The following is a 25,290-nucleotide window of genomic DNA, read 5'->3' as shown; positions in this document are numbered from 1 at the left end:
GTCATGTCTCGGACTTTCTAGTTCATTTTAAGATGACAAGACAATCTCAGTTGTGCCCTACAAGCGTGTGAACTTCCTATAAGCAGAAGATCTATGACATATTGCTGTTTTAAGAAGTTTCATACTGTCATACTTGCAGTACATGAAGCTCTATGAATCATATTACAAGTATAAACCACTTTACTTGCTCGGAGGTATTTGATAAAGATAAGATATTGAATAAAAATAGCATGTCACGTTTTTGTTTTTAAATGAGGGTTTTGAATTTATTTTTTTTCCAGCATTGAAGACTCCAGCAGTTTTTCACGAGCAGGTCCGAAGTCTGGAGAGAGCAAGGGTAAGACTCCACCACGAATATTTTTTATTTTTCATTTGTGAACTAGGTTAGGGAATGATCAGTATGTCAGAAGATGATCTGTGATCTAATAAATCTAATAACTAGTATGCTGAAGTTATAGATCGGTGCAAATGCTAGATTTTGGGCATTTTCTGCTGTGATTGTAATAACTAAATTATATTATATTGAAATATGACGTCATACTTTGTGCATTTTTCCTCATGTACAGACTGAGAATTTCTTGAAGCATAAAATCCGTAGCAGACCTAAACGGGCTGAATTGGTCCGTATGCACATCTTACAAGGCAAGTACCCGACCATTTGGATGGTGTGATCTTTTATTTTTATTTTTTTTTGCCAGATCTGTTCAAGTCTTCTACACATTGGGTCTCATTTACTAATAATTGCGTATGTTTTCTATATTTATACTCGCATTTGAACTTCTTACAAAACCTTTCCGCCTAAGCAGCACGTGAATTTATTCTTACGTTCTTCATGATTGGCCGTGTGCACAAGGTTGGTAATTTGCATAATACACGCCCACACAGGCTCCATATAAAGGCTTTCCGCAGTCTAGCGCTGTTCCACAGCAAATTTTAAAACGTTTTGTCACCGAAGCAAAAAAGCTTGAAAAGAAATCCATGATGATTATATTTATTATCTGTAATATTCTGTTTTGCTTTGCATTTTTTAATTTGGGAGGTTTTGCTGTTGGCGGAAGAAGCCAGATGTGTCCCCCGATGTTAAAGAAGTGTTGGATAAGATAACAAAGACATTTAATTAATATGACTTCACCAGAGACACACTTTTGTATCTAAAATAAAACAAACAGGAGATCAAGTGATTGACGTTTGAACTTCATTACATAACGTTTACATTAGGCATTAGCAGAAGCTTTCACATAGAGATTTAAAAAGTGAGAAAGCAAAGCATGAAGATTAGTCACTATATGTGTAGAAAAAAATATTTGGCTATATAATAATGTATAATATTCAGGGTTCCCACGGGTCCTTCAAATCCTTGAAAGTTTGTGAATCTGGGAGAAAAATTCAAGGCTCGGGAAGTTTTTGAAAATATACATACATAGATACAGGTCATTGAAAGTGCTTAACTATTTTATGCAAGAAGTTTTCTGGAAAAAATCCATATTTCCTGTGTAGTGTAGGATAATAACATAAAAATTCTAGACTTTTTAAGCACACGTGCTAAACTGTTATCTTTAAATGCTTATATCTTCTGTATGTGAAGAAAAAATGCTTTTTTTGCATAGTTATGTTTGACACACAAAAACGTCTCTGGTTACGTATGTAACTGTTGTTCCCTGAGAAGGGAACGAGACGCTGTGTCTCCCTTGCCATACTCCTGCGTCCCTGTAATGCCATCTTCAGCAATATTTCAGAAAGCGATATACTTCCTGGCTCCCGCATCACCCTGTCTTTGTCGTTAAGCCTCACCATTGGTTAAATTTTATATACACATTCAGACGCTCTTACCCCCTGGAGGCGTCCCCAAAGTGTCACCACAGTGACGCAGCGCAAGTTCCCTCGAAAGGGAACTGTAACAATGTATCTTAAAAGGTAACACGATGTAACCTTGCTCTCACTTAAAATGTGTCCCCAATTTAGTCCTTTAATTTGAGGATATTGGACCTGAAAAGTCCTTGAATTTAAAGTTAACTAAGGTGTGGGAACCCTGAATATTCTGTATATAAAATTAGTATAGATAATGTGTATATAATAAACAAAAAAATACATAATATTATTTATTTATTTATTTTTATATAGCTTACGTGATTATTAGAAGAAATTTTGATACAAACGTTTTTGTTAAATCAAGATTTGTTCGTGAAAACATCTGTACGCATATCTCCCGCACAAATTTGTGGGTACGCATGCTTGCTGAAATAGACCCATTGTATTTTACTATACCTTTGTTAGTGACATTTGACATTTTTTATGTTTTAGAAACCCAGGCAGAGCCTTCTTTGCAGGCCACTCAGATGAAACTAAAGCGGGCTCGTCTGGCTGATGATCTCAATGAGAAGATTGCACAGAGGCCTGGACCAATGGAGCTGGTGGTCAAGAACATCCTGCCCGTCGACTCCACTGTCACAAAAGCTATCATTGGTAAACCCAAAAAGAGGAAACTACGTGCTTAATCATAACAGTTACTGGAATAAGGGACATGAACATCACATGACTTAATGGCAATCTTTGTTTTTGTTTTGTCTTGTTTGGTTTTTTGTTTTGTCTTTTTGGCACCGTAGACAATGATGAGAACTCGCTGGATGTTTATAAATTCGAAGAAGACAGTAGTGATGCTCTTTCCCCGGAGCAGCCAGCTAGCCATGAGTCTCAAAGTTCTGCATCATCCCCCGTCGAAGCCAGAATGTCTGATATTTCCTCTATTTCGCCTTCAGCTGGCTCCAGCATACAGGTCAGCCATCAGGTCACATCCAGTAAAGTGACTAATAATCCTACATGAAACACAGATTACACTTAACTACCAGACTTCATCAAACCATGCTTTATCAACAGCTATGAACTATGATGTCAGTTTGTTCTCTGGGAGTTATCCGGATACTTGCGTTAGATCTGTACTTAACTACTTAACCTCGTGGTCATATGGCTCTTCATCTTATTTTATCTCAGTTGTGTCCACCTACAAACCTAACCAGAACATCAGTAGAAGATCAAGCAAACAGTCGTGAAAAGACGATCACTGCTGCAGCTCCCACTAAGCCCGGACCCACCCTCGTGAAGGTAAACCATGTGCTGCTATCACAGTGATGTCATTTCCTGCCAGTGTTTATTTTCTCTACATAGATAGCGGTCAGTGACTCACTGCATTACCAGATGATTTCTCAATATAGCAAGTCCAGCTAGATAATAAAGTTCATCAGGCTGAGGAACAGACAAGCTGAGAATGAAATCTTAAAAATAACTTACAAAACATTTCCTTTTTCTGACCATGTTGATGTGATTCGCAGAATTTCACAGGACTGGGCATGAACTGATGAAGTAGTTTTTTGCCTACACAGATTATGCAAACACAGTCATTCATTCAAGAAACAAGAACTCAAACTCACCCCTTATTCAAATGTATTCTCTAAGCCCTTTTAACACACAGATTACGGAATATACACGAAAATGCGTCTAGGATTTGTCCGAGATTGTTTAATTTTTTGGTTCGTTCACACTGCTAATGATTTTCTGGAATCTGTGCGTGCATTCACACACATACCACAAAGATCCTGTTAAGACATGTGACATATTTCTGCCACAGCGCCTTAAGTTTGCTAATTATTCGTGACTTCTTTCTCAAGAAACCATGCACATGTATTTTAGTTTATGACAAGATCATAAGGAGCATGTGATGCGCTGTCCTGTCATACTGGTGAATGGCTTTCAGCTTTAGTCCAGTTTGCCGACATTTCTTGTCGTGAATGTTTATTTGCATTTAAATCTCAGTGTCAAAGAGCTGAACTTCTGGTTGCGATGACACGTTGACACGACATTGTTTGTGCATCTTGTTCACACAGAATGCTTTCCGTGTATGTTAAGGCAATGTTACTAGGTCGCCTTTTGGAAGTGATGCCAGAATATTTACGGGATGCATTTGTGTTCACACAGAAGCCTCTCTGCCAATTTTACAGAAATTTTCTGTGACCAAAGTGCTGTGTGAATGGGGTTATACATTACATCTACATTATTGTCAGAGTAGAATAGGCTTAGTGTAATAGAAATGTTTTGAACGTAATTTTTAAGGGGCAGTTTCCCCGGATAGGGTTTAAATTGTATAGGACAAGGCCCTTAGTTGTATTAGGACAGTTAAGTAGTTTTTACAAACAAATCTTACAAAAAACAAACCTGGAGTGCATCTTGAGACCAAACGATGGTACTGATATATGTTAAGATACAGGCTGTTTTTAAATGTAGTGAGCTCAAATATGCATTTTAGTCTAGGACTAGGATAAAACATGTTCTGGAAACTGCCCATAAATCTTTTTAGATTAAAAAAAAAGTTGTGCCCATGTTACTTACACCCAGCATATGTTTTGAATGCTGTGGTCTGCTTAACTATTGCCACATTTACACTACAAGAGTTCAAGTGAGTCAATTCCAATTTTTTCCTCCCATGTGGTACAGATAGGAAATGACCTGCATGTAAGCAGGAAAAGTCACATAAATAAGGCCTGAAACCCATTTGAGAATATCTGAATTCATATGTTGAAATAAATTGGATATGGGTTGGATATGTGCATTTGTGCCTGCCATGTAAACCGAGAACTAGGTTAGGATATTCTTCTGTCAAGGCGAGTTGTACGTCATTAAAAAAGTGACAGTGGCAAATGACGTCAGGTGGACACCAATTATGAAGACATAACTCTTTTCAATTGTGCAATGGAGAAAAAAATTGTGTGGTAATGCTGAAGTACTCAGGGTTCTCACGGGTCCTTGAAATCCTTGAAAGTTTGTGAATCTGGGAGAAAAAAATCAGGTTTTTGAAAATATACATACATAGATACAGGTCATTGAAAGTGTTTGAATCTATTTTATGCAATAAGTTTTCTGTAAAAAAATCCATATTCCCTGTGTAGTGTAGGATAATATCATAAAAATTCTAGACTTTAAGCACATGTGCTAAACTGTTCTCTTTAAATGCTTATATCTTCTGTATGCGAATATTGATTCATACCAAAATGCTTTTTTGCATAGTTGTGTTTGACACATAAAAACGTCTCTGGTTACGTATGTAACTGCTGTTCCCTGAGAAGGGAACGAGATGCTGCGTCTCCCTTGCCATACTTCCTGCATCCCTGTAACACCGTCTTTGGCAATATTTCAGATAGTGATATACTTCCTGACTCCTCACCCTGTCTTTGTCATTAAGCCTCGCCATTGGTTGAATTTGATTTACACATTCAGACGCACTTACCCTTGGAGGCGTCCCCAAAGTGTCACCGCAGCGACGCAGCACATGTTCCCTTGAAAGGGAACTGTAACAATGCATCTTTAAAGGTAACATGATGTAACCTTGCTCTCACTTGAATTGTGTCCCCACATTTAGTCCTTAAATTTGAGGGTATTGGACCTGGAAAGTCCTTGAAAGGTCCTTGGATTTGAAGTTTACTAAGGTGTGGGAACCCTGAATATTGTATATGTGAACAGTACTTTTTCTTCAGTACTTCATGTAATTATTTGATCTAGGTTTATATTATCAGGAATGAAGCAAAAACAAAACTGAACAATCAGGCAATCAATGTTTATTTATTGTATTTATTTTCTTTTTTAATTTTATTCATTTTATTATTATTATTTTTCTTTTTAATTTATTTATTTATTTTACTACCACACAAATATTTATGCTTTATTTGTTGAAAATAAAATATAAATAATTAATAAAAATAAACTTTGCGTAGTGATATGGAACTGAAATGCGATCGACAGACCTGGAACTACTTAATAGGTGTGCGTTTACTAAAAATGCTGCACACCCTTAGGACGTTTGTCAACAATCAGAATGAAGAATTCAACAGCCCCCATGATAAAAACAGAAATACACAGATTATACAGAATAACGCAATATAATCTTGTATATAAATCTTTTTTAATTATTTAGGCTGCACCCAATGTGTACACTGCAAAAAATGATTTTAAATAAAACATTTTCTTAGTATTTTTGTCTTGTTTTCAGTCAAAAGATCTAAAAAAACTCTTAAATTAAGATGCTCCTCCTTGATGAGCAAAACAACCCAAGAAAACATGTCTAGTTTTTAGACGAAAAATATCAAATTTAGGTGATTTTGTGCATAAAATAAGCAAAAAAATCTGCCAATGGGGTAAGCAATTTTTTTGTGCATTTAGTGTTTAAGAAAAATATTCAAGATTTTTTGCTTACCCCATTGGCAGATTTTTTTGCTTGTTTTATGTACAAAATCACTTAAATTTGATATTTTTTTGGTCTAAAAACTAGACTTATTTTTTTGGATCGTTTTGCTCATCAAGAAAAAGCGTCTTAAAGGTGCAGTGTGTAATATTTAGAAGGATCTCTTGACAGAAATGCAAAATAATATACAAAACTATATTTTCAGGGGTGTATAAAGACCTTTTTATAATGAACCGTTATGTTTTATTACCTAAGAATGAGACGTTTTTATCTACATACACCGAGGGTCCCCCTACGTCAGTGCTTCTCAAATAGTGGGGCGGGACCCCCAGGGGGGGCTCGAAGCGACACCAGGGGGGGCGCGCGAGACCCCGGGGAAAATACTTTTTCAGGAAGTGATTTTTAAAGATATTACACCCCAATCACGCTGATAAGCCGCTCGTGTTTTTAATTATTATTTATTGATTATATTTAGTTTAATTTTTCAGTATCAAATGGTCAAAAAATATTATACTTTAAATAAGGATTGATTTTTTTATTTCAGGCAAATTGATGCATTTTAAGTCTTTTCTGTTACAGACTAAAAAACAATGTTAATAAAGTTATTCTTTGTTGTAAGTTGATCAATATTTATTTTTTTGTGTTTTCTTTTTGTGTTTTCTCAATGTTAATAAGGATACAATGTTTTGCAGATGTGTAATTTTATAGACAAATTATACTATTTACAGTCTTGGCGGAGAGTTGGGGGGGGCGCGAAATGTTTACCTCTTCCTAGGGGGGGCGTGCCAGAAAATAATTGAGAAGCACTGCCCTACGTGGAAGTCGCCATTTTGTGCTGCTGTGTTTCTACAGAAGCCCTTAACGGACAAACATTTTTAACTAAGTTGTCTCCGACAATGAGATGTTTTTCCGGTGGTGGCTACCGTAGCTTGTCTATGCGTTTCAAAAGTGAGGGGTCAACAGTGGACTGAGCCATTGGTTGCAATTCGCAGCCTCACCACTAGATGCCGCTAAAATTTACACACTGCACCTTTAATTTAATAATTTTTAGATATTTTTACTGAAAACAAAACAAAAATACTACGATATTTTTTTCTTGAAAATCATTTTTTGCAGTGAACGCACCATTTTTACTTGCTTTGTGGCTTAAAGTTTTTCGGGTTACATCTATCCTGTATTGATTTGCCAAGTGTATAGTGTAAATGTAGATACAGGTCATTTTTAAAAAATGTAAGCTGGTCTTCAAAAATGTCAAAAAAAATCTGATATAGTCAACAAATTGGAACTGTGTAAATGCAGTCTATGTATTCCTGTATCTCAAATGGTAGAGCATTACGAATCAATTTAAAGTGCAAAAATGTATACCTTGATATGTACAGTATGCCTACATGATCCACCAGCTATAACCTGCATAAACCTGCTTAAACAATTGTAGTATTGGTACTGCTGACTTAACACAGTGCACAGACGGAAAGCACCAGATCGAGCTGTGCTTTGTCTTTTTAAACCGCTTGTTCAGAACAACTGTTAAGGGTGTCTTAGGCCACAGAGTTTAAAAGAGCAGCAGATGCAAAGTTAAATATGCAAGCAGTGCCTTCTGTGTTCAGACAGAGGTCAAATGAAATACTTGCACTGAATACTAAAACGGGGGTCTGGCAATAGCTTGTGCATTTATCATAATCCATGCCTTCAAAGCATACTCCACATTTTTACTTCATGGCAGAAGGTCACTGCTGGTCTCTCCCATTGGAGCTTGCGGAGAAGGGTGTGAACTTGGGGAATCTGTTCGTACATAAGCCATCTTGAAATGGTGTTATTACATCCTTATAGCTTTCAACTCCCTTCCTCAGAAGCCAAACCATTTTCACATGTATCCTGTCACTCTGTGTTTTCAAACAATGAGGGTCATGTCCTCTCCACATCCTGTTTCCTCTTCCTGTCATTTTAGGTAGACGTACGAGCATGTCCCACCTATTCACAGTTGCATACTTACGCTCCTGTCTACAAATCTCTCACCTTGTGGTTTTGTCAGAGTGCTGATACCTCATTTCAGGAGACTCCCATAATCCTCCTGCTCTGTAGGAGACTCCCATGATTTCAATCACAAACTAAATAGGCTGGTGTTGGCACCGGCAAAGTGTTGGCTCTAGTTCGTTGTGGGATTTCCTCATGATCTCGACTCACCCTGTGTACCTCTTTCCATGCAGCAAAGCCAGCCCAAACCGGCCGGCGAGAAGAGTCGCAGCAAGAAGAGCAGAGAACCTAAACCCAGAGTTAGGAGGCTGAAGTATCACCAGTACATCCCGCCTGACCAGAAGCAAGAACCCAATGAAGCTCCCATGGACTCGGCGTATGCCAGGCTCCTTCAACAACAGCAGCAGTTCCTGCAACTGCAGATCATCAGCCAACAGCAACAGCACTACAATTACCAGGCAATTTTGCCGGCGCCCCTCAAGTATGTGTCACATTTCTAATAAAGTTTCCAAAAGACCCCTTTTATAAGACTCAGGCGCCAGTGTTTTAACATAAGCATGCTGTGTTGTTTTAACCACATAGAAACCATTGCATATAGCACTTCCATTTATTTTTATTGCATAAAACTGCTCGATATAATATGGCTGTTTTTCTTTGAGCGCCATAATACGACCAGGACCGTATCAGTCTCTTATACATCTATTTTTTTTTCGTACTGGCAATGACCATGCAATGCAGTTGCGCAAGTTGTCTACACTTCAAAAACTGAAATTGTTTGAACATCATGTTACAATGATAGTCCTCGAGGGTTCATTGCAATGTGAAATGTTGCGTTCCAGTATTATATACTTCTACTTATAAAGCTAGTTACGGCGCTATGCAACTGCTACGATTTTGATATATCCGTGTCAGCTCTGACATTAAAAGGATTTAGTATTGGGTTCATTGCATTGCAAGGGAGCTACGCTACTTGGCGATAGATGTAGGAGGCATTGTGTGCTATGAATGATAGCCTTTAAATACCACGGTTTTACCTATTAATCTTGCTTAACAAACCTTTCAACAGTTCAGCCGTAGTAGTGCAGTTCCTTCTATTCTTATTCGCTGCGAGATACAACCTCCATTTCTATTCTGTAAAAGAGCTGTTTGTGAATTATGAGGGAACAGGAAGTTCTCATTGCGTTTAAAATACACTATACTCCTCTGCAGGCCAGTGGCTGAAAGTCAAAACGGCTGCCCTAACGTGACCCTGACCAACAGCCCAAGTCTGCACACTCCATTTGTGGTATCTTTACCCAGCACTGCCCCGTCACGTCCCAACAACACCGTGAACTGTCGTAAACCGAACACCTTGCCTTCCAGCCTAGATGAGATGAAGGTGAGTAATATTCTCATCTTTTTTCAGCATGTACTTAATATTTATCAAATTGCAAAATTAGAGACGTCCTTGTATCTTATAGGTGCCTGAGCTTAAGAGGGAGCTGAAACTGCGCGGACTTCCGGTGTCTGGCACCAAGACGGACCTCATCGAAAGACTCAAGGCCCGCCAGGAAACCTCTCAACTTGCAGACGCCAACATCTCCAAAAGTGCTCTGCAACCTGACGGCATGAGCACGACTCCCCCCGTGTCACCCGAGCGCTTGGAGGCCTCTAGCGTCAACATGGAGGAAAATAAGGAAGCGATATGCGTCTCACCCCTCAAACACGAAGACGTGGCCATGGAGACCAAAGCGTCAGAAAAAGACCAGCGGCTCCACGAAAAGGAGCGCCAGATTGAAGAGCTAATGCGCAAGCTGGAGCAGGAGCAGCGTCTGGTGGAGGAGCTGAAGATGCAGCTGGAGGTGGAGAAGAGAAGTCAGCAGACCGGAGGCCTACAACCCGAACCCGAATCGCCGGTCCACGTGAAAGATGAAAATGGTGCTGCCCCCAGCTGCAACTTTAAAACCAGTCCCCTGCGGCAATCCACGGTGGTGAAACAGGAAGAGTCACGCTTTCAGATGCACCACACCCCAGTTCAGCAATACTACATCAACGCCCAGCAAGTCCCCAATGTGCTGCATCAGCAGACGGAGGCTATGATCAACACTCAACCTGCTACACAGATCCTGTTGCCCCTGTCTCTGCCCAATAGCATCAGCTTGACCAGTAACCCCATCACCACACAGGTCTCTTCACATTCATGATATGCCGTTTACGCTATTGTGTAATACAGAAAATTTATAACTTTTTTGTATGCTTTACAGGCACAGAGTATTCTTCAATCATCAGTGCCCGCTTTGGCTCAAAGCCAGCAACACTCCAACCAGACGCAAACGTCACCTCAAGTAAGCACAAAACTTACTAAGGCCCCGATCAGACAAAACGCGTTTTTCAGGGTTGATCAGCGAGACGCAACGCCTTTTTCATTATTATGAAAAAAGTAGTGCGCTGTGTTTATGTCGCACGGCAACCACAAAATCAACAGTGCAGTCAGTCAAGGATTGTAGCGTGATAAAGAATCTTAGGCATGCTTAAACAGTCATACACCTCGTTCCGAATTGTTGTGCACATGCCATTTTTGTTTATTTTTCCGATATAGTCAGTAGGTTTGGAAATTTTGTTTTGCCCTCAGCACTTGTATGACAGTGTGGATGTTATTCTATTTAAATGAAATTAAAATGTTAAAAGATACTTTGAAAAATATGCTGTTCCGAATTATTATGCGGGTTGTAGTTCTCCTAAAATATTAGTATGAAAAAAGATCTTTCTAAAGACAAAAATTGTGCATTATCTTAAAAAAGAAAATGACTTCCTATAACAATTTATATTTAGTGTATTTAAACAGAAATTATTGAACTATTATAAGATTTGTGAGTCATTTACAGTACAGAAAGATTTGACTATATAAAGGCATTTTTAAATATATTTTTAGGAAAATATTTGGAAAAGGCAGCAATAAAAAGCCAAATATGAGGCAAACATGTATTTAAACCTGCTGGTGTCTTTGGAACACCCTTTAATACGGGATCCTTTAGTTCATAAAGCTGTATTTCTACCCCTCCCTCAAACCAAAACTTGCAAAAATGAAACATTTGCTGTGAGCTCAGAATACAAGAACACTATTTTCACACAGTTTTATTCATTGACATGCATAATACACTGAATAATGTAGATGAATGTCATTCTAGATTGTTGGTGTATAGCCAATATGTTCAAACAAGTCTGTAATCATATGGAGAGGTGGCAGAGTAATGATTTGGACTTGAATATTGGGAAGTAAGATGGTAGGTCCCTTTAGGATCCCTGAGGGGGTCAAACGGGCATCTAGAAGATATGCAGAGTTTCTAAAAATATTTTTTTTCACATGGGATATAACAGGAATCATGTCTTCTGAAATAAATGTACTTTCATGGAGGATAATACACCATCCCATGCTGCAAAAAACATCACTATTTTAATTCATATGGGCATAAAATAAGAAAGATATCAAGGTGTGACCACCATCATCCTCTGACCTTAGTCCTATTAAGAGCCTGTGGTGCATCATTGTATGAAAGGTCTGTGGCTGGACAGCACTATAATTCAAAACATCAACTTAGGGATGCAATACTAGCGTCTTCAAGTGAAATAAAGACAAGTATACAATATACTTTTATACTTACAAGTTTAATGAATTGGAGAGTTAAAGTCATGTCAAATATATGCTCATATATTATTGTGTAAATACATTATTTATTTTAGATTGTGTTTGTTTTGTGTCCATACACCACTTTTATCAGATATCTGTTTTTGGATCATTTTAATCCATTATATCATTATAAATTTTGTTAAAGTGCATTCTGCATAATAATTTGGAATGGCACATTTTGCATATTTTTCGAAGTATTACATTATCTTTTGACATTTATTTCATGTAAATAGAATAACATCCACACTGTCATATGTTTGGGGTAAGGTCGAATTTGTAGGCTTGCTGACTGTATTGGAAAAATAGACAGAAATGGCATGTGCATAATAATTTGGAACGCCGTGTATTTGCAGGAAAGCCTGCCTGTATATTCATTTAATTGAACAATGGAGAAAAACGAGAATGACGTTGGGCGTTTTATGCTCAGTTTTTTCAACTTTATGGGCCAGGTGTTCAAAAGTAATCGATTTGGAAAGTGATTCTGGGTGATCGAACCCAATTATGCTTTGAAAACCAGGACAAAAGTGAGATGGTTTACCTGATCCTGGATAACAAAACATAGAATTTCCAAATCTGGATTATTTTGATCCCGATTAAACTTTTTGAACGACTGGTGCTCAGAGCGCTTCTACAAAAACGCAAGACGCAGCAGGTGGGTAAAACATGAGGTATATGGGGCGAATTAAAGAGCCCCTATGATATTGCGTAAAGGACGTTATTTTGTGTAATGCAATGTTTACATGGTTTATGGTTTAAAAACATTATTTTCCACATACCGTACATTATTGTTGCTCCTCTATGCCCCGCCTTTCTGAAACGCGTCGATTTTTACAAAGCTCATCATTCTGAAAAGCGTAATGTGTTCCGATTGGCCAGCTATCCAGTGCATTGTGATTGGCCGTATAATTCAAGCATGTGACGGTAGTTTCACGCGCGTAAGACTATACAAACTCGGTTTGTATAGTCACTATTACATTTGTTAAATATAAAAACATAGATTACTTACAGTAAGGCTGTGAGTCAGAAGCAGGCCTGATTATGATAATGTCCATCGAGTCCACGTCAACTCGCTTGGAAGCAAACTGTTGACTACAATCCTTGCGTTCATTGTAGTCCAAGAAAAGAGATTTATGTTGGAGATGATAAATCGTGCATTCGTAGACTTTGGTATTTGTAACTTTGCAGATCGTTTACATGTACTAACACACACTCACACACCAAAAGAAATGTAAAATCATGAAAAGGAAAATGGGGGCTCTTCAACAGTGCGCAAAAGGCTCACTGCTCATAGAAAACCATTTTTAAAAGGTGTCTCTAACTGCAAAAATCACGTTTTGCCTTAGACCTTCTAAGCCTTTTTAGTCACATTGTTATTAATGGCATAAACAATGATAACAGTCAGAAAAAAATGAAAAGTATGAGCATTTGGTGTGTTTTTTTATTCAAGTCTTTTTTGAAATGCATGTAGATTTTATCTCGACCTTTGGTTTCGCTCTGAATGTTCCCACACGGCATGAATCTTAATTCGGTTTACTAATGCGATGACAAGGCCCAGATGCATTTCCCTCTGATTTGGCTCAGATGATAAACCTCTCAGAAGGCTCGCAGTGCGCATCTCAACTGCTCTTTGCTTGGCAGCATCTGAGTTGAGGTGATCCATTATCCTGTCGACAACATCAAACGAAGAAATGAGTAAATTGCTGACAGAAAGAGAGAAGTGTAGAGGAAATCAGTCAAATTGAAGGAAACCTGGTCCAAGAAGATGAGGCTGCTGTTTACACACTTTCATACACATTTTCACTCACGTATGGCACTGGCATGATACTTCTTTCTATCGCATGTGTTTACGCAGGCATTGTCTCTGTGTGCAAGCTCCACCTCTGGGTTTGAGTACAGACAGAACCAGAATCAATCCATGGCTGAAATGCCCCAGTGCTTCCTCAGCACTTCACCTAGAGTCTCGCCGAGACACACGACCCCAAACGGACCTATTAACAAAGTAAGTTGACTTAACTTGTACATTGAATTATTTTCTGTAAGGCCTGAAGCATACCATATGCACACTTGTGATGGTTTCGGCTCATGCTCGGATCAACACATTGGCATTTAAACCAAGGGGCAGCCTTCTGGTCTCTATTGTGAAGCTAACACGAAAGTGACTTAAACTGCAATTCATTGACTGGCCGCTAGAGACTGGGTCCAAAAGGGAGTCAATCCTATAGAGTCCTCCACCATGTTAACATGCACAGCTTTACAGCAGAAATTAATGTTTGCAGCCTGGGACAAAACGTATTTTTGATCTATATCTAATTTTGCCCTTCATTAATTTTTTTGTAACTCATTCATTTAAATTATATTAAAGGGATAGTTTTACCCAAAAATAAAAATAATGTCATTACTGACTCAACCTCATGTCGTTCCAAACTCGTAAGACCTCCGTTCATCTTGGGAACACAGTTTAAGATGTTATAGATTTAGTCCGAGAGCTTGTTGACCCTTTACTGAAAATCTAGTAACGATATACTGTCCATGTCCAGAAAGGTAATAAAAACATCATCAAAGTAGTCCATGTGACATCAGTGGGTCAGTTAGAATGTGTTGAAGCATTGAAAATACAAAAGTAACAAAAATTATGACTTTATTCAGCATTGTCTTCTCATTGTGCTAGGCTCCACCCATGTCCCGTCTCTTTGCCCGTTTTTGTTTATCCATGAGTGATGAATGGTGACGTGCTGCCAAAATGGCGACGACAGGCTCTACCAACTTTTGGCTCGAAAAATGCTCTTCACAAATCAATAAGTGATGTCACGGACGTCACGTCCATATTTTGTACATATTTAGACGTGTCATAAATGCGTAATGCAGTTCTTAGCTTTGCCACAAGGGGCAGTAGACAAATGATCGTAATTATAAAATTTACATTTAAAATGAAGTGGACGTTAAAATAATTTGTCCTGTGCACTTTTAGGGCAGGACAACCTGTTTTTGTCTGATGAATGGTGGAGGGCAAAATCGCTAGCCCGACTTCCTGGGGCTATTGTGACGTCTAGTCGGAAAAGTTATATGTACTTAATGCATTGAGTATTGAAATTAAGCTTTTTTTACTTTCACTTTTCATTCGTAATTGCTCAAACTGTACATGGAGCGGCAGTATTGATCGGGCAACCAAAAATTAAAGAGTGCCTGCCCAAAGGGCTACCAATTTTGAAATTTTGCGAGCTCTGGAAGAGGGTTAGCATTGTTATTAAACCTGATATGCACTTTTATATGTACTGCAGTACATTATGGTTACACTTGGTTATTTAACTGTACCGTTTCAGGCCTAAATCTACTGCATTTATGTTGATTTGTCACTTTTATATTTTCTGATCAGCCCCCGTCACCCTGTCAGATCAGTAATATTCTCCAGCCATCTACATTCACCAATCATCACAGCCCAAAGAGTAAAGACCCACCTCGCTACGAAGAGGCCGTCAAACAGACTCGTGGCCTTCAAGCCTCGATGCAGGTAATTTTTAAAGCAAATTTAATTTTAATGACGGAGCCATGCCTGGCTTTTTGAATACTTCAACCTAATAAATGTACACCATATTCTTTCATTTAAGGTTCCCACTGCTACAAGTCAGCACATGGACGACTTGTTTGACATTTTGATCGAGAGCGGAGGTAAGAACAGTAAACCGAAACCATCCCGAGTTTGTTTTCAGCCGCAAAATATTCGCATAACATTGCATTTGTTTTTGCACAGAAATATCCCCTATGACCAGACAGGATCCTTCTCTGGACAAACACCTCCCAGTTACAGCCAATATCACCACCCTACCTATCAACACGGTGCTCTCACGCCCTCCGCCACAGATACACGTGGCCCGCACGCCCAACCAACCCCAAGTGGCCCTGGCTTCAGATAACCAGCTGGAGGCCCTGCTGGGGGAAACGGAGCCACGGACCTTGCGACTGATCGAGGAACTGAAAAGCCAGCTGCTGGATCAGCCCCACTCCCCGATGGACACTTCAGATCTGACCTTTAGCGATGCACAAACCCCCGCCCTACATCTGCAGGACACCGGCCTCGACATGGAGTGGTTGGACCTGACCATTCCGGGCACTGCTGGTATCTCCTCTCCTGCTGTCTTTTCTTCAGACTTTCTAGACTCACCCGATCTACAGTTACACTGGGATTGAGGACTTCGGGATGGACTCCTGGGACCTCATTTATAAAATGCTGCGTAGAAACCATCCTAAATGCAATCATTTTGCGTACGTGTGATTTATTTAAAAAACGTACGCCATATTGTCAGATGTGAAATCTATAAATCATAAATGATCTTAAAAATTGTGCACATCTGAACAGTTTCAGATATCCGCCTTAAAATGATGCCTCATTAATGTCATTGGCATGTGAAAGAGCAAGTGACAATGTTTAAATCCTTTTCGAGCAGAAAGAATGGCTTACATTTCCAAAAAAAACTGACGTGACCCTAAGCACGTTTCTAGCCTGGTCCAACCAGACTCTCGTACATTCATTTCATTTGTACAGAGAGTCTGGCCATGCTCCATTGCAAAACATTACTTCCGTTAAGGAAGTTTGTTGAAGTTTAAAACTATTGGATCTGCCCAGAGTCACTCCGGATCTGCCATAGGCAATCGCTAACGTGTGGTCGTGACGTATATCATGCGCCGAAACCGGCCGGAAACAACAAGTCCAAATGATCAGACCAACAAAACTTAGCAAACATTGTTCTTGCTCCGGCTTTAACTTCTGTATATTCGGCAGTTTTGCAACAACGGACCGAATAGCTTTTCTCACGTCTTTCTCCGCTGCCATTACTGAACTACAACTCAAACTGACGCACAACCTCAATGTCATCGTTTTTAGCAACCCCCCTCTGTTCGCTGATGGGACCTGCAGATTTTTGCTGGAGAAAACGAAACTCTACACCGCAGTCCCAGACGTTGTACTGAAGCACAATGAAAATTAAGCGGAAGCACGTAGGAGGGCGGAGCCAGGCTAGCACGTTTCCACTTCAAAGATTGTTTTCATAATGCTGCGTTAACACCAGCCGTGGTGGAGGCGTCAAGCGAGAGTGATTTCAATGTTAAGTCAATGTGAAGATGCGTTGACGCGCGTCTGGAGGTCTGGCGGCACGGTAGACACGATTCCGCCTCATTCGCCCGTCTAGTTTGCGCGAATGGGGCGAATTGAGCTTTGCCGCGCGAGTTGAAAAATTTGAACTTTGGCGGAAAAACACGCCACGTTAACCAATCAGGAACGTGTTCTAGTAGTGACGTGATTACAGGAAGCGAGCAGAGTCACAGAAGCTCCTCCCATGATGCGAATTTCCGCGTAAATGTCTCGATGACTAGAATTTTGCGCGCGAATGAAGTGATTCAACTCAAACTGTTCAAGCGGCAAACTATGCGCGGTAGACGCAATTTTGACGCCTCAAACGCGGCTAGTGTGAACCCACGGTAAGGGATAATCAAGGGCTTTCCATGCATTAATGGTATAGTATGGGTTTTTAGCGGCATCTAGTGGTAAGATTGCGAATTGCAACCAACCTCAATTCCGAAACGTAATGAAAAGCTACGGAAGCTTCCACAAGACAAAAATTTCGTCCGAATTTGACCAAATTGGTAAATTTGGGTTATATAATGCGTTATTTTCGTCCGTTACTGTGCATTAAACTATTTTATTCCATACCTTATAGCCAATCAGAATCAAGAATTCCAACAAACCATAGAATCAATACGTTGTCGTTCATTTTTGCGTATGCACACTGTACGATCAAACTGCTTTATATATGAGGCCCCAGAAGAATGGATGAAGACTGTTAACCCTAAAGGACCACAAGCGAGCGAGTGATGTCCAGTCTCTGTAGACTTTAGGAACTGGTACTGATTCACTTGTTCAGATTTTGCTGAGCATTCTGGGATCACACGATCTGTGCCCAGACCACAATTTACACAGATGGCGACCACTGATAGTTTAGCATCGGCTTTTCTCATTTGTGCCTATAAATGCAGATCTGTGCGTGGTAGTATACTGTTACCAACATCTCTTTCAAGGCAGAAATGAATGTAGAGACACCTCATTATTTTCACTTATACGTGTAGGCAGTTTTGACCTTTTGCTTTCCATATTTTGAAGCAGTTAAACATGGCCTGTGTTTTTTATTATTATGCTTTGAATTGTGACCCTGTCTGTGAAATCCAGGTTAAAGTCTCAATGTAATTCTGAGGTTAGAAGAATCAAAAGTTTGATTTCGATCATTGGCTTTGATGACCTTACTCAATATTAAAGATGTCAATGTTATATTTCTACACATTATGTAGGATGAATTTATGTAGAAAACTGTTAAACATGAAAAAATGACTTTAGCTGCGTTGTCACAGACAGGGTCAAAATTGATAGATTTATAGTGAGTTCATATGTTGTGTTTTTGACATGTGCCTAGTTCAGAAATGTTTAGATTAAAATGTCAAACATATGTGAGGGAAATATAGTGCCATGGTAGTTGTTGAATTACTGAAGGAAATCAGTCCGGTGGATCACGTAGATTTACAGTCAGCTGCACTTTTCCATGAGGGTACTCTGTTAATTTTGGCAGCTAAATAATGGCGGACAAAGAAGAGATCTGTTGAAACACATCGCTCTCGATTTGCAAAACATTCAAATTTATCCCCGACACATCGCTGGCAACTGGTCTGTGGACAATCGGGAAGAGTTTGTTTACCAAACCCAGCGTGGGCCAAAAACAAAGCGAATGAGAGGCACACAAACTTTACTCTTTTGTTATGGATGATAATGGCCCCTCTAGTGTAAAGAAAGGTTGGTTTAACTCGGCACACAGGGCAGATGATCTAGTATTGTTGTGTTCTTAACTGAGAAAAACAAAGCCATTGATTTGATTTTTCCATATCCTGATATGTGCAGAATGACATCACTTCAGTTTGATTGGTCAGACTGCAGTGTGACTCGTGTACTATGTACTGTAGAAGCCTAAATTTACAATATTTCACAGCATTACAGCTTCATTTATTAGCACTGAGTACAGATGATGTGTTTTTGTGAATGTACCTTAAGCACTAAACCTCGGCTTCATTTATTGCAAGGTTTCAGTTCGTCTTTGTTTTTCTATGAAATGTGAAAATGTAGCACCACCTGCTGGAAATTGTTCAAACAGACAGCTGAATGAATTTGTACACCACTTTGGCAGATGTTATAGCAGATCACAGCCTCAATATTCTGTAAAATATGCCAAAAAAAAAAATGCACTTACTTGACTTCGGAAGGAACATTAACTCATTGACAATCATGTCCTTATCCAAACATGTCGTCAAAGTGAAAGAATGTATTTCTATATTTGGAAATGTACTTTTTAAGGGATTTTTATTCTGTCTCTAGCAGAGATCCAAAGCTCATGATTATGTAAACAGACCATTTTACTGCATTTATGCAGTGCTCGCATGTATCTTAAAGGGGACATATCATGACATATCAGACTTTTTCCATGTTTAAGTGCTATAATTGGGTCCCCAGTGCTTCTATTAACCTAGAAAATGTGAAAGACTTAGTTTTGGTAAACCATTCTCTGTAAGCATGTAAAAAATAGCTCATTGAAATTTGTGATGTCAGAAGGGGATAATACCGCCCCTTAATCTGCACTATACAACCACAGCACTGCCATTTAGTGCAGAGATCAACTCATTTGCATTTTAAAGGACACATTTTTGCTCACACCTACAAAGTGGCAATTTTAACATGTTATAATAAATTATCTATGTGATAAAACTTCACATGCATATTCTGGGGACAACAAAGATTTATTTTAAATTTTAAAAAAAGTCTTCTGAAATGTCCCCTTTAAATGTATACATTGTTTAATGTGCAAATAGACCTTTATATGTATTATAAGGCTTTATAAGGCTACAGCTGACAAAATTATATCAAAGATCTTATGGGAAGTTATAAAGGTGATATGAGGTGTTTAAGTTTTTTTGTACATGCCCAGCAAATTGATTATCTGTTAGGCTGATCAAGTTCAGTCTTTAAAGACTAGCAAGTGAGTCACTAAATCCTTTTGACCCTTTAGAGCGTGATATAGATTGTATGCCTCATATTTGCACAGTGTATATATTTTTACATTCTACATTTTATACAAACATATTTGTGCAAGTGTAAATAATGTTTTGAGGTTGTCTTTGTATATATTTTTATTGTATATACAGCCTTTTATCATTAAAATGTTTCTGTATTTGAAACCTGAACTTGTTTGGCTTTGATTTTAGCAAACCAAACCAGATTAAATGCACATTAAGTTACACAAGAGACCATGCATATGTTTAACACAATTCAGAAAAAATTAAAGTTCACAATACAGTATGGTGTCAAGTGCCTTTTATGAACAGTTACTATTAAAAAAATGATAAATATATATGTGTCCATATGTTTTTATTTAAGTATAAAATGCTATTCATTAAAAGATATTATCTCTAACATCCTCACTGATACTAATAATATTATTCCTTATACTTTTACTGGACCGGTACCCTTTTAAAAACTACTTGCACCTGAAGAATTCATACTAGTACTTCAAAGGTAAATTGGTACCAGATGTATATCTAAATGGTGCGGACCTTTTCAAAGGGTACTGACGACAGCTTGGGTCAACTTTTGACATTTTCTTCTGACAGGGTAACTCGGTGAAAAAAATTATATTAAAATTAATTTATAATAAATTAACATTTCACATTTCTAACTGTTTATGTTTTTTCTTAAAAGAGAGACTGGTATCAGAAGCAGATTATACACACTGTAAAAAGTCGAATAAAAATTACTTCAATTAGTAACACTTAAAAAAAAATTTTTTAATTTAAAATTTCATTTTGGTGTTACTTTAGGTAAAAAAAAATTACGTTGAATAAACATTGCATATCTTAATCCATATTGCAAAAGAGAGACCGGTACTGATAACAGTTGAATATACTTTAAAAAATTACTTCAATTTGTAACACTTAACATATATTTTTTTTATTTAAAATTTCATTTTGGTGTTACTTTAGGTAAAAAAACAATTACGTTGAATAAACATTGCATATCTTAATCCATATTGCAAAAGAGAGAAGGAGATTACACACTGTAAAAAGTTGAATATACTTTAAAAAATTACTTCAATTTGTAAAACTTAAAAAATAATTTTTATTTAAAATTTCATTTTGGTGCTACTTTAGGTAAAAAAAAACATTATCTTAATCCATATTGCAAAAGAGAGACCGGTATTAGAAGCAGATTACACTGTAAAAAGTTGAATATACTTTAAAAAATATTTTTTAAGTTTTACAAATTGAAGTAATTTTTTAATTTAAAATTTCACTTTGATGTTACTTTAGGTTAAAAATTTAAGTTGAATAAACATTTTTAACCCTTATGTTATGTTGGGAACGTTTTCATCCATTATGGGATGCTGTTGAGTCTTAATTTGGCCACAACTTTCTTTATGTTTCAGCTCAGGATTTTTGTTGACAAATCTTATTTTGACACACATTTTGGGACTTTAAAAAACTCAGTACATTGTGGGCAAATATTCACTAACCTTTCGTTATGTTCGAGATGCTTTTTTTCCACAGGCCTTTTTAAAGGGTTAATGGTTTCACCTGGTAATCAACAGTAATAATATCTAATTTTACCAGCACCAACAATCAAAAATGCATGATTGTGTGGTGTCATGGCTTTGAAATAAAAAATCATTATAATGGAAGCCAAAAAGGGCAAAAACAGCCACAAACAGTAAATGAGGGGGAAAAATAAAATCTGATGCTGCACAAAAACAAACAATGCATCAAAACCAATGTTGTTACTAATCTTTGACATGCCCAAGACTGTGATAAAAGGTTAAACATTTATATTGAAAATAAGTCATTTTGTGTTTTTCCCAAAATCAGTGACATCATTTTTGAACTTGGCAAATTCGGGGAGTTTTGTAAACATTTAGTAGTTTTGATCAGGGGCCCGTACCATGAAAATGGTTAAACAAACTCAGGGTTACAGGATTAGTTTCAGGTTGACAAAACCAAGCCAATGTGCAGGCCTTGTTGGTAAAAGCTATTTTCATGGTACCTAAAACCCAGGATTTGCACAAACTAATCTTAAACAAAGCTGGCTAACCAACTAAACCAGCTTCATGGTATAGGCCCCTGGACTGAGGTTGATTAAATTATATTTATATAATATAACTAATATTATTTATATTTATTTATTTATTTTAAATTTATTATTACAGCGCAGCAGTCTTTAAAAAATGTAAAAATATTTAAATAAAAAATGTAAAAAGTGAAAGGTATTCGGTACACAGTTACAGAATGTTCACAGTTTTGTTGCAGTGTTGCATCTTAATCCATATTGTATCTTCGAGTACATCCTAAAAGTATTTAGTGCTTGATTGAGTATTCATCAGTTTTAAAGCATGCATATAAACCTTGAATGTTCTTGAAGCTCGAAACATGAAAAATACATCAAGGGGACATCTAAGGAGCCGCTTACCATTCTCAAAACAGAATAACTACATGCATCCCTGAAAGGACACTTAAAGGTCTATATCTTCAGGGATGCTTGGTATAGTTAATCTTCAGGGCTTAAAACCAGAATGTCGCTGGATCAAACGCTACAAGAAGCTAGCCATGATCCATCCATCATCGAGCAAGTCTTTTAATCTCAGGATGGTTCAGGCATTCGTGTCCCTGTAGTATCTTTGTGATGGCGTTGTGTGGTGACGTCACATAAATTCCAGTGACTCGAAAATATCCTCATGATAAAAAGAGGAATAAATAATCCCACTAACTACAGATGCTGTGATATCTCCATAGAGATCTTATCCAGTGGTTGAAATCACCTGACGTGATTTTGAGAGTTCCACCCTTCAGAGTTTTTTGCATGTGTATATGTGACTCCGACATCTTGGACACTTGTGTTCAATGTTTTTGAAGGAATCTATACAGAATGGGATCAGGCAGCAGCCAGCTACACAACTACACCACAAACAGATAAAAACACAAAACATGTGTTATCCTTAGTGATGTATTTTTTAAGGAAACAATTACGCAGCAATGAATTTTAGAGCAGTGGTTCTCAAACTGGGGGCTGCCGGATGGCATTTTATTTTAAAGGGGTCAAGTTATGAGATCTTTTTAAAGCCCGGAATACACTGCACGGTTTTTGTCCTCTTATAAGATCTTATCACACTGTGCGACATGTATCGTTTAAACTCGGGTACATGTACGAGAGGCATGTAGACTGTACGATGATGACACGGAAGCTTCGGCGGCTGCGTCACACATTGCGCAACGTCACCAGCATGCGCTCGTGGTAAACAAATACCGGCGCGCAGGTCGTAGCAGCAAACACACTGTGCGGTGATCATGCCGAATTTCTGACATTGCCAGAAAACTATCGTACGCTATCTTTGGACGCAAGACCGGGAAAACGGCCGTCTTTGAACCTCTTTCACTGTACGACATAGGACCACCGATGGAGAGCCACGATCACAGAAATCGCGACGATAGTTTCACGATGGCAATCTTTCGTCTGGGACAGCCAATTATCGTGCAGTGTATCCCGGGCTTTAGATGTAAAATAAGTCGTTTGTGTCCCCAGAGTGCGTATATAAAGTTTTAGCTATACCTTAATCTCTTTTCTTGGACTACAACAAACACATAGATTGTAGGCTACAGTTGGGGCGGTTGACGTGGACAAATCTTTTTTTTTTGCATTCTGAGTGAATCTTTCAAACGTGGTAAGGAGCGTCACATTCACGGCTGACTTCAGAAGTATTCAGACCAATTACAAAGTACAGATTAGCTGGCCAATCAGCGACACACAGCTTTTAAAATCGATGAGTTTTGTACAAAAAAAGTGCGTTTTAGGAAGACAGGAATATCTGGAGTTTTTTTAACCATTAAGCACAAGAACACATTGTGTACCAAATACATAAAATAATGTTGATTTTTAGCAACGAAATAGGTGCTTTTTAAAATTGCCACTTTGTAGGTGCGAGCAAAAATGTGAAGTTTTTGGTAATGCAAATATGATGAAATGCAAACACTGATCACCATAATTGTGATTTGCACTAAATGGCAGCAGTAGCGGCTCGTGACTGCTCATCCGAGGGGCGCTAATTCAAAATAAATGTTAGGAGGGTCATGTGTCTTGCTTGCGTTTTCAAAATACGTGTTTGTTGCGTCCTGCTGCACACGCGTCAAAACCGTTTATGATAAAAGAGACGCTCACGTTCACAAAATACACGCAAGACGCTCCCTTAACAGTAAACTCTGATTAGGCATGAGATTATACCAGTATCTGGCAAACGCAAGCGTCTCTTTTATTATAAACCCTTTAGACCAGTATTTCTCAAATAGTGGGGCGGGACCCCCAGGGGGGGCTCGAAGCGACACCAGGGGGGGCGCGCGAGACCCCGGGGAAAATACTTTTTGATTTTTTTTTGCATTGTCACTTAAAGACATTACACCCCAATCACGCTGATAAGCCGCTTGAGTTTTTATTATTATTTATTGATTATATTTCATTTAATTTTTCAGTATCAAATGGTCAAAAAATATTATACTTTAAACAAGGATTTGTTTTTTTTCAGGCAAATTGATGCATTTTAAGTCTTTGTTGTTACAGACTAAAAAACAATGTTAATAAAGTTATTCTTTGTTGTAAGTTGATCGATATTTCTATTTTTGTGTTTTCTTTAATGTTAATAAGGAAACAATGTTTTGCAAATGTGTCATTTTATAGACAAATTATACTAATACAGTCGCGGCGGAGAGTTGGGGGCGCGAAATGTTTACTTCTTCCTAGGGGGGGCGTGACAGAAAATAATTGAGAAGCACTGCTTTAGACGCATCTGCAGCAGGCACTTATTTTGACAAGACGATCTCTCGATGTGAAGAACACATATTTTGAAAAAAGGAACCACACACATGACGGGCTACATACATGTTGTGACGAACTTTGCATCGAGCGCCCTCGAAAAACGAAGTCACCGGCCGCCACTGAATGGCAGTGCTGTGGTTGGATAGTTGCAATGGGGTGATATTATTATAATAAGACTCGCTACCTACGTCACAAAACATGCAAAATCTTAATGACCTAATTTTTCACATGCTTACGGTTTACGGAAACAAAGTTACTGGGTTGTTCTTTTTCATGTTTTCTAGGTTTATAGAAGCAATTATAGCACTTAAACATGGAACAAATCTGAATTTCTCGCTATGACCCCTTTAAGAAATATATCAATTAATGATAAATTCTGTATAAAGTTTGAGAAGCACAGTTCTAGAGAAATAAGAAAATGATACAGTGACTCATTCAACTTACCCAACCATAACTAAAACTAAACAGATGAGACATGGCACACTA

The 25,290-nt window shown here is 38.2% G+C and overlaps 1 protein-coding gene across 3 annotated transcripts in view; it reads left to right on the top strand.

Moving 5' to 3' along the window:
- mrtfbb (myocardin related transcription factor Bb) overlaps positions 1 to 20,132 on the top strand; it is a 50,924-nt gene extending 30,792 nt beyond the window's left edge. For all 3 annotated transcript variants that reach the window (XM_055189548.2, XM_055189542.2, XM_055189552.2), the window contains 13 exons: positions 282 to 337; positions 567 to 642; positions 2,302 to 2,463; positions 2,604 to 2,773; positions 2,989 to 3,099; positions 8,434 to 8,681; positions 9,410 to 9,578; positions 9,661 to 10,365; positions 10,444 to 10,524; positions 13,720 to 13,866; positions 15,241 to 15,375; positions 15,473 to 15,533; positions 15,616 to 20,132. In XM_055189548.2, the coding sequence (XP_055045523.2) occupies positions 282 to 337; positions 567 to 642; positions 2,302 to 2,463; positions 2,604 to 2,773; positions 2,989 to 3,099; positions 8,434 to 8,681; positions 9,410 to 9,578; positions 9,661 to 10,365; positions 10,444 to 10,524; positions 13,720 to 13,866; positions 15,241 to 15,375; positions 15,473 to 15,533; positions 15,616 to 16,052 (2,558 nt within the window). In that variant the 3' untranslated portion in view covers positions 16,053 to 20,132. The remainder of the gene's footprint in view (positions 1 to 281; positions 338 to 566; positions 643 to 2,301; positions 2,464 to 2,603; positions 2,774 to 2,988; positions 3,100 to 8,433; positions 8,682 to 9,409; positions 9,579 to 9,660; positions 10,366 to 10,443; positions 10,525 to 13,719; positions 13,867 to 15,240; positions 15,376 to 15,472; positions 15,534 to 15,615) is intronic.
- The last annotated feature ends 5,158 nt before the right edge of the window (positions 20,133 to 25,290 follow it).

The sequence above is a fragment of the Misgurnus anguillicaudatus genome, chromosome 19 (genome assembly GCF_027580225.2).
Source record: "Misgurnus anguillicaudatus chromosome 19, ASM2758022v2, whole genome shotgun sequence".
NCBI classification, from domain to species: Eukaryota; Metazoa; Chordata; class Actinopteri; order Cypriniformes; family Cobitidae; genus Misgurnus; species Misgurnus anguillicaudatus.
Note: the sequence above shows the minus strand (reverse complement) of the source record. Positions and strands in the feature narration are given on the sequence as shown.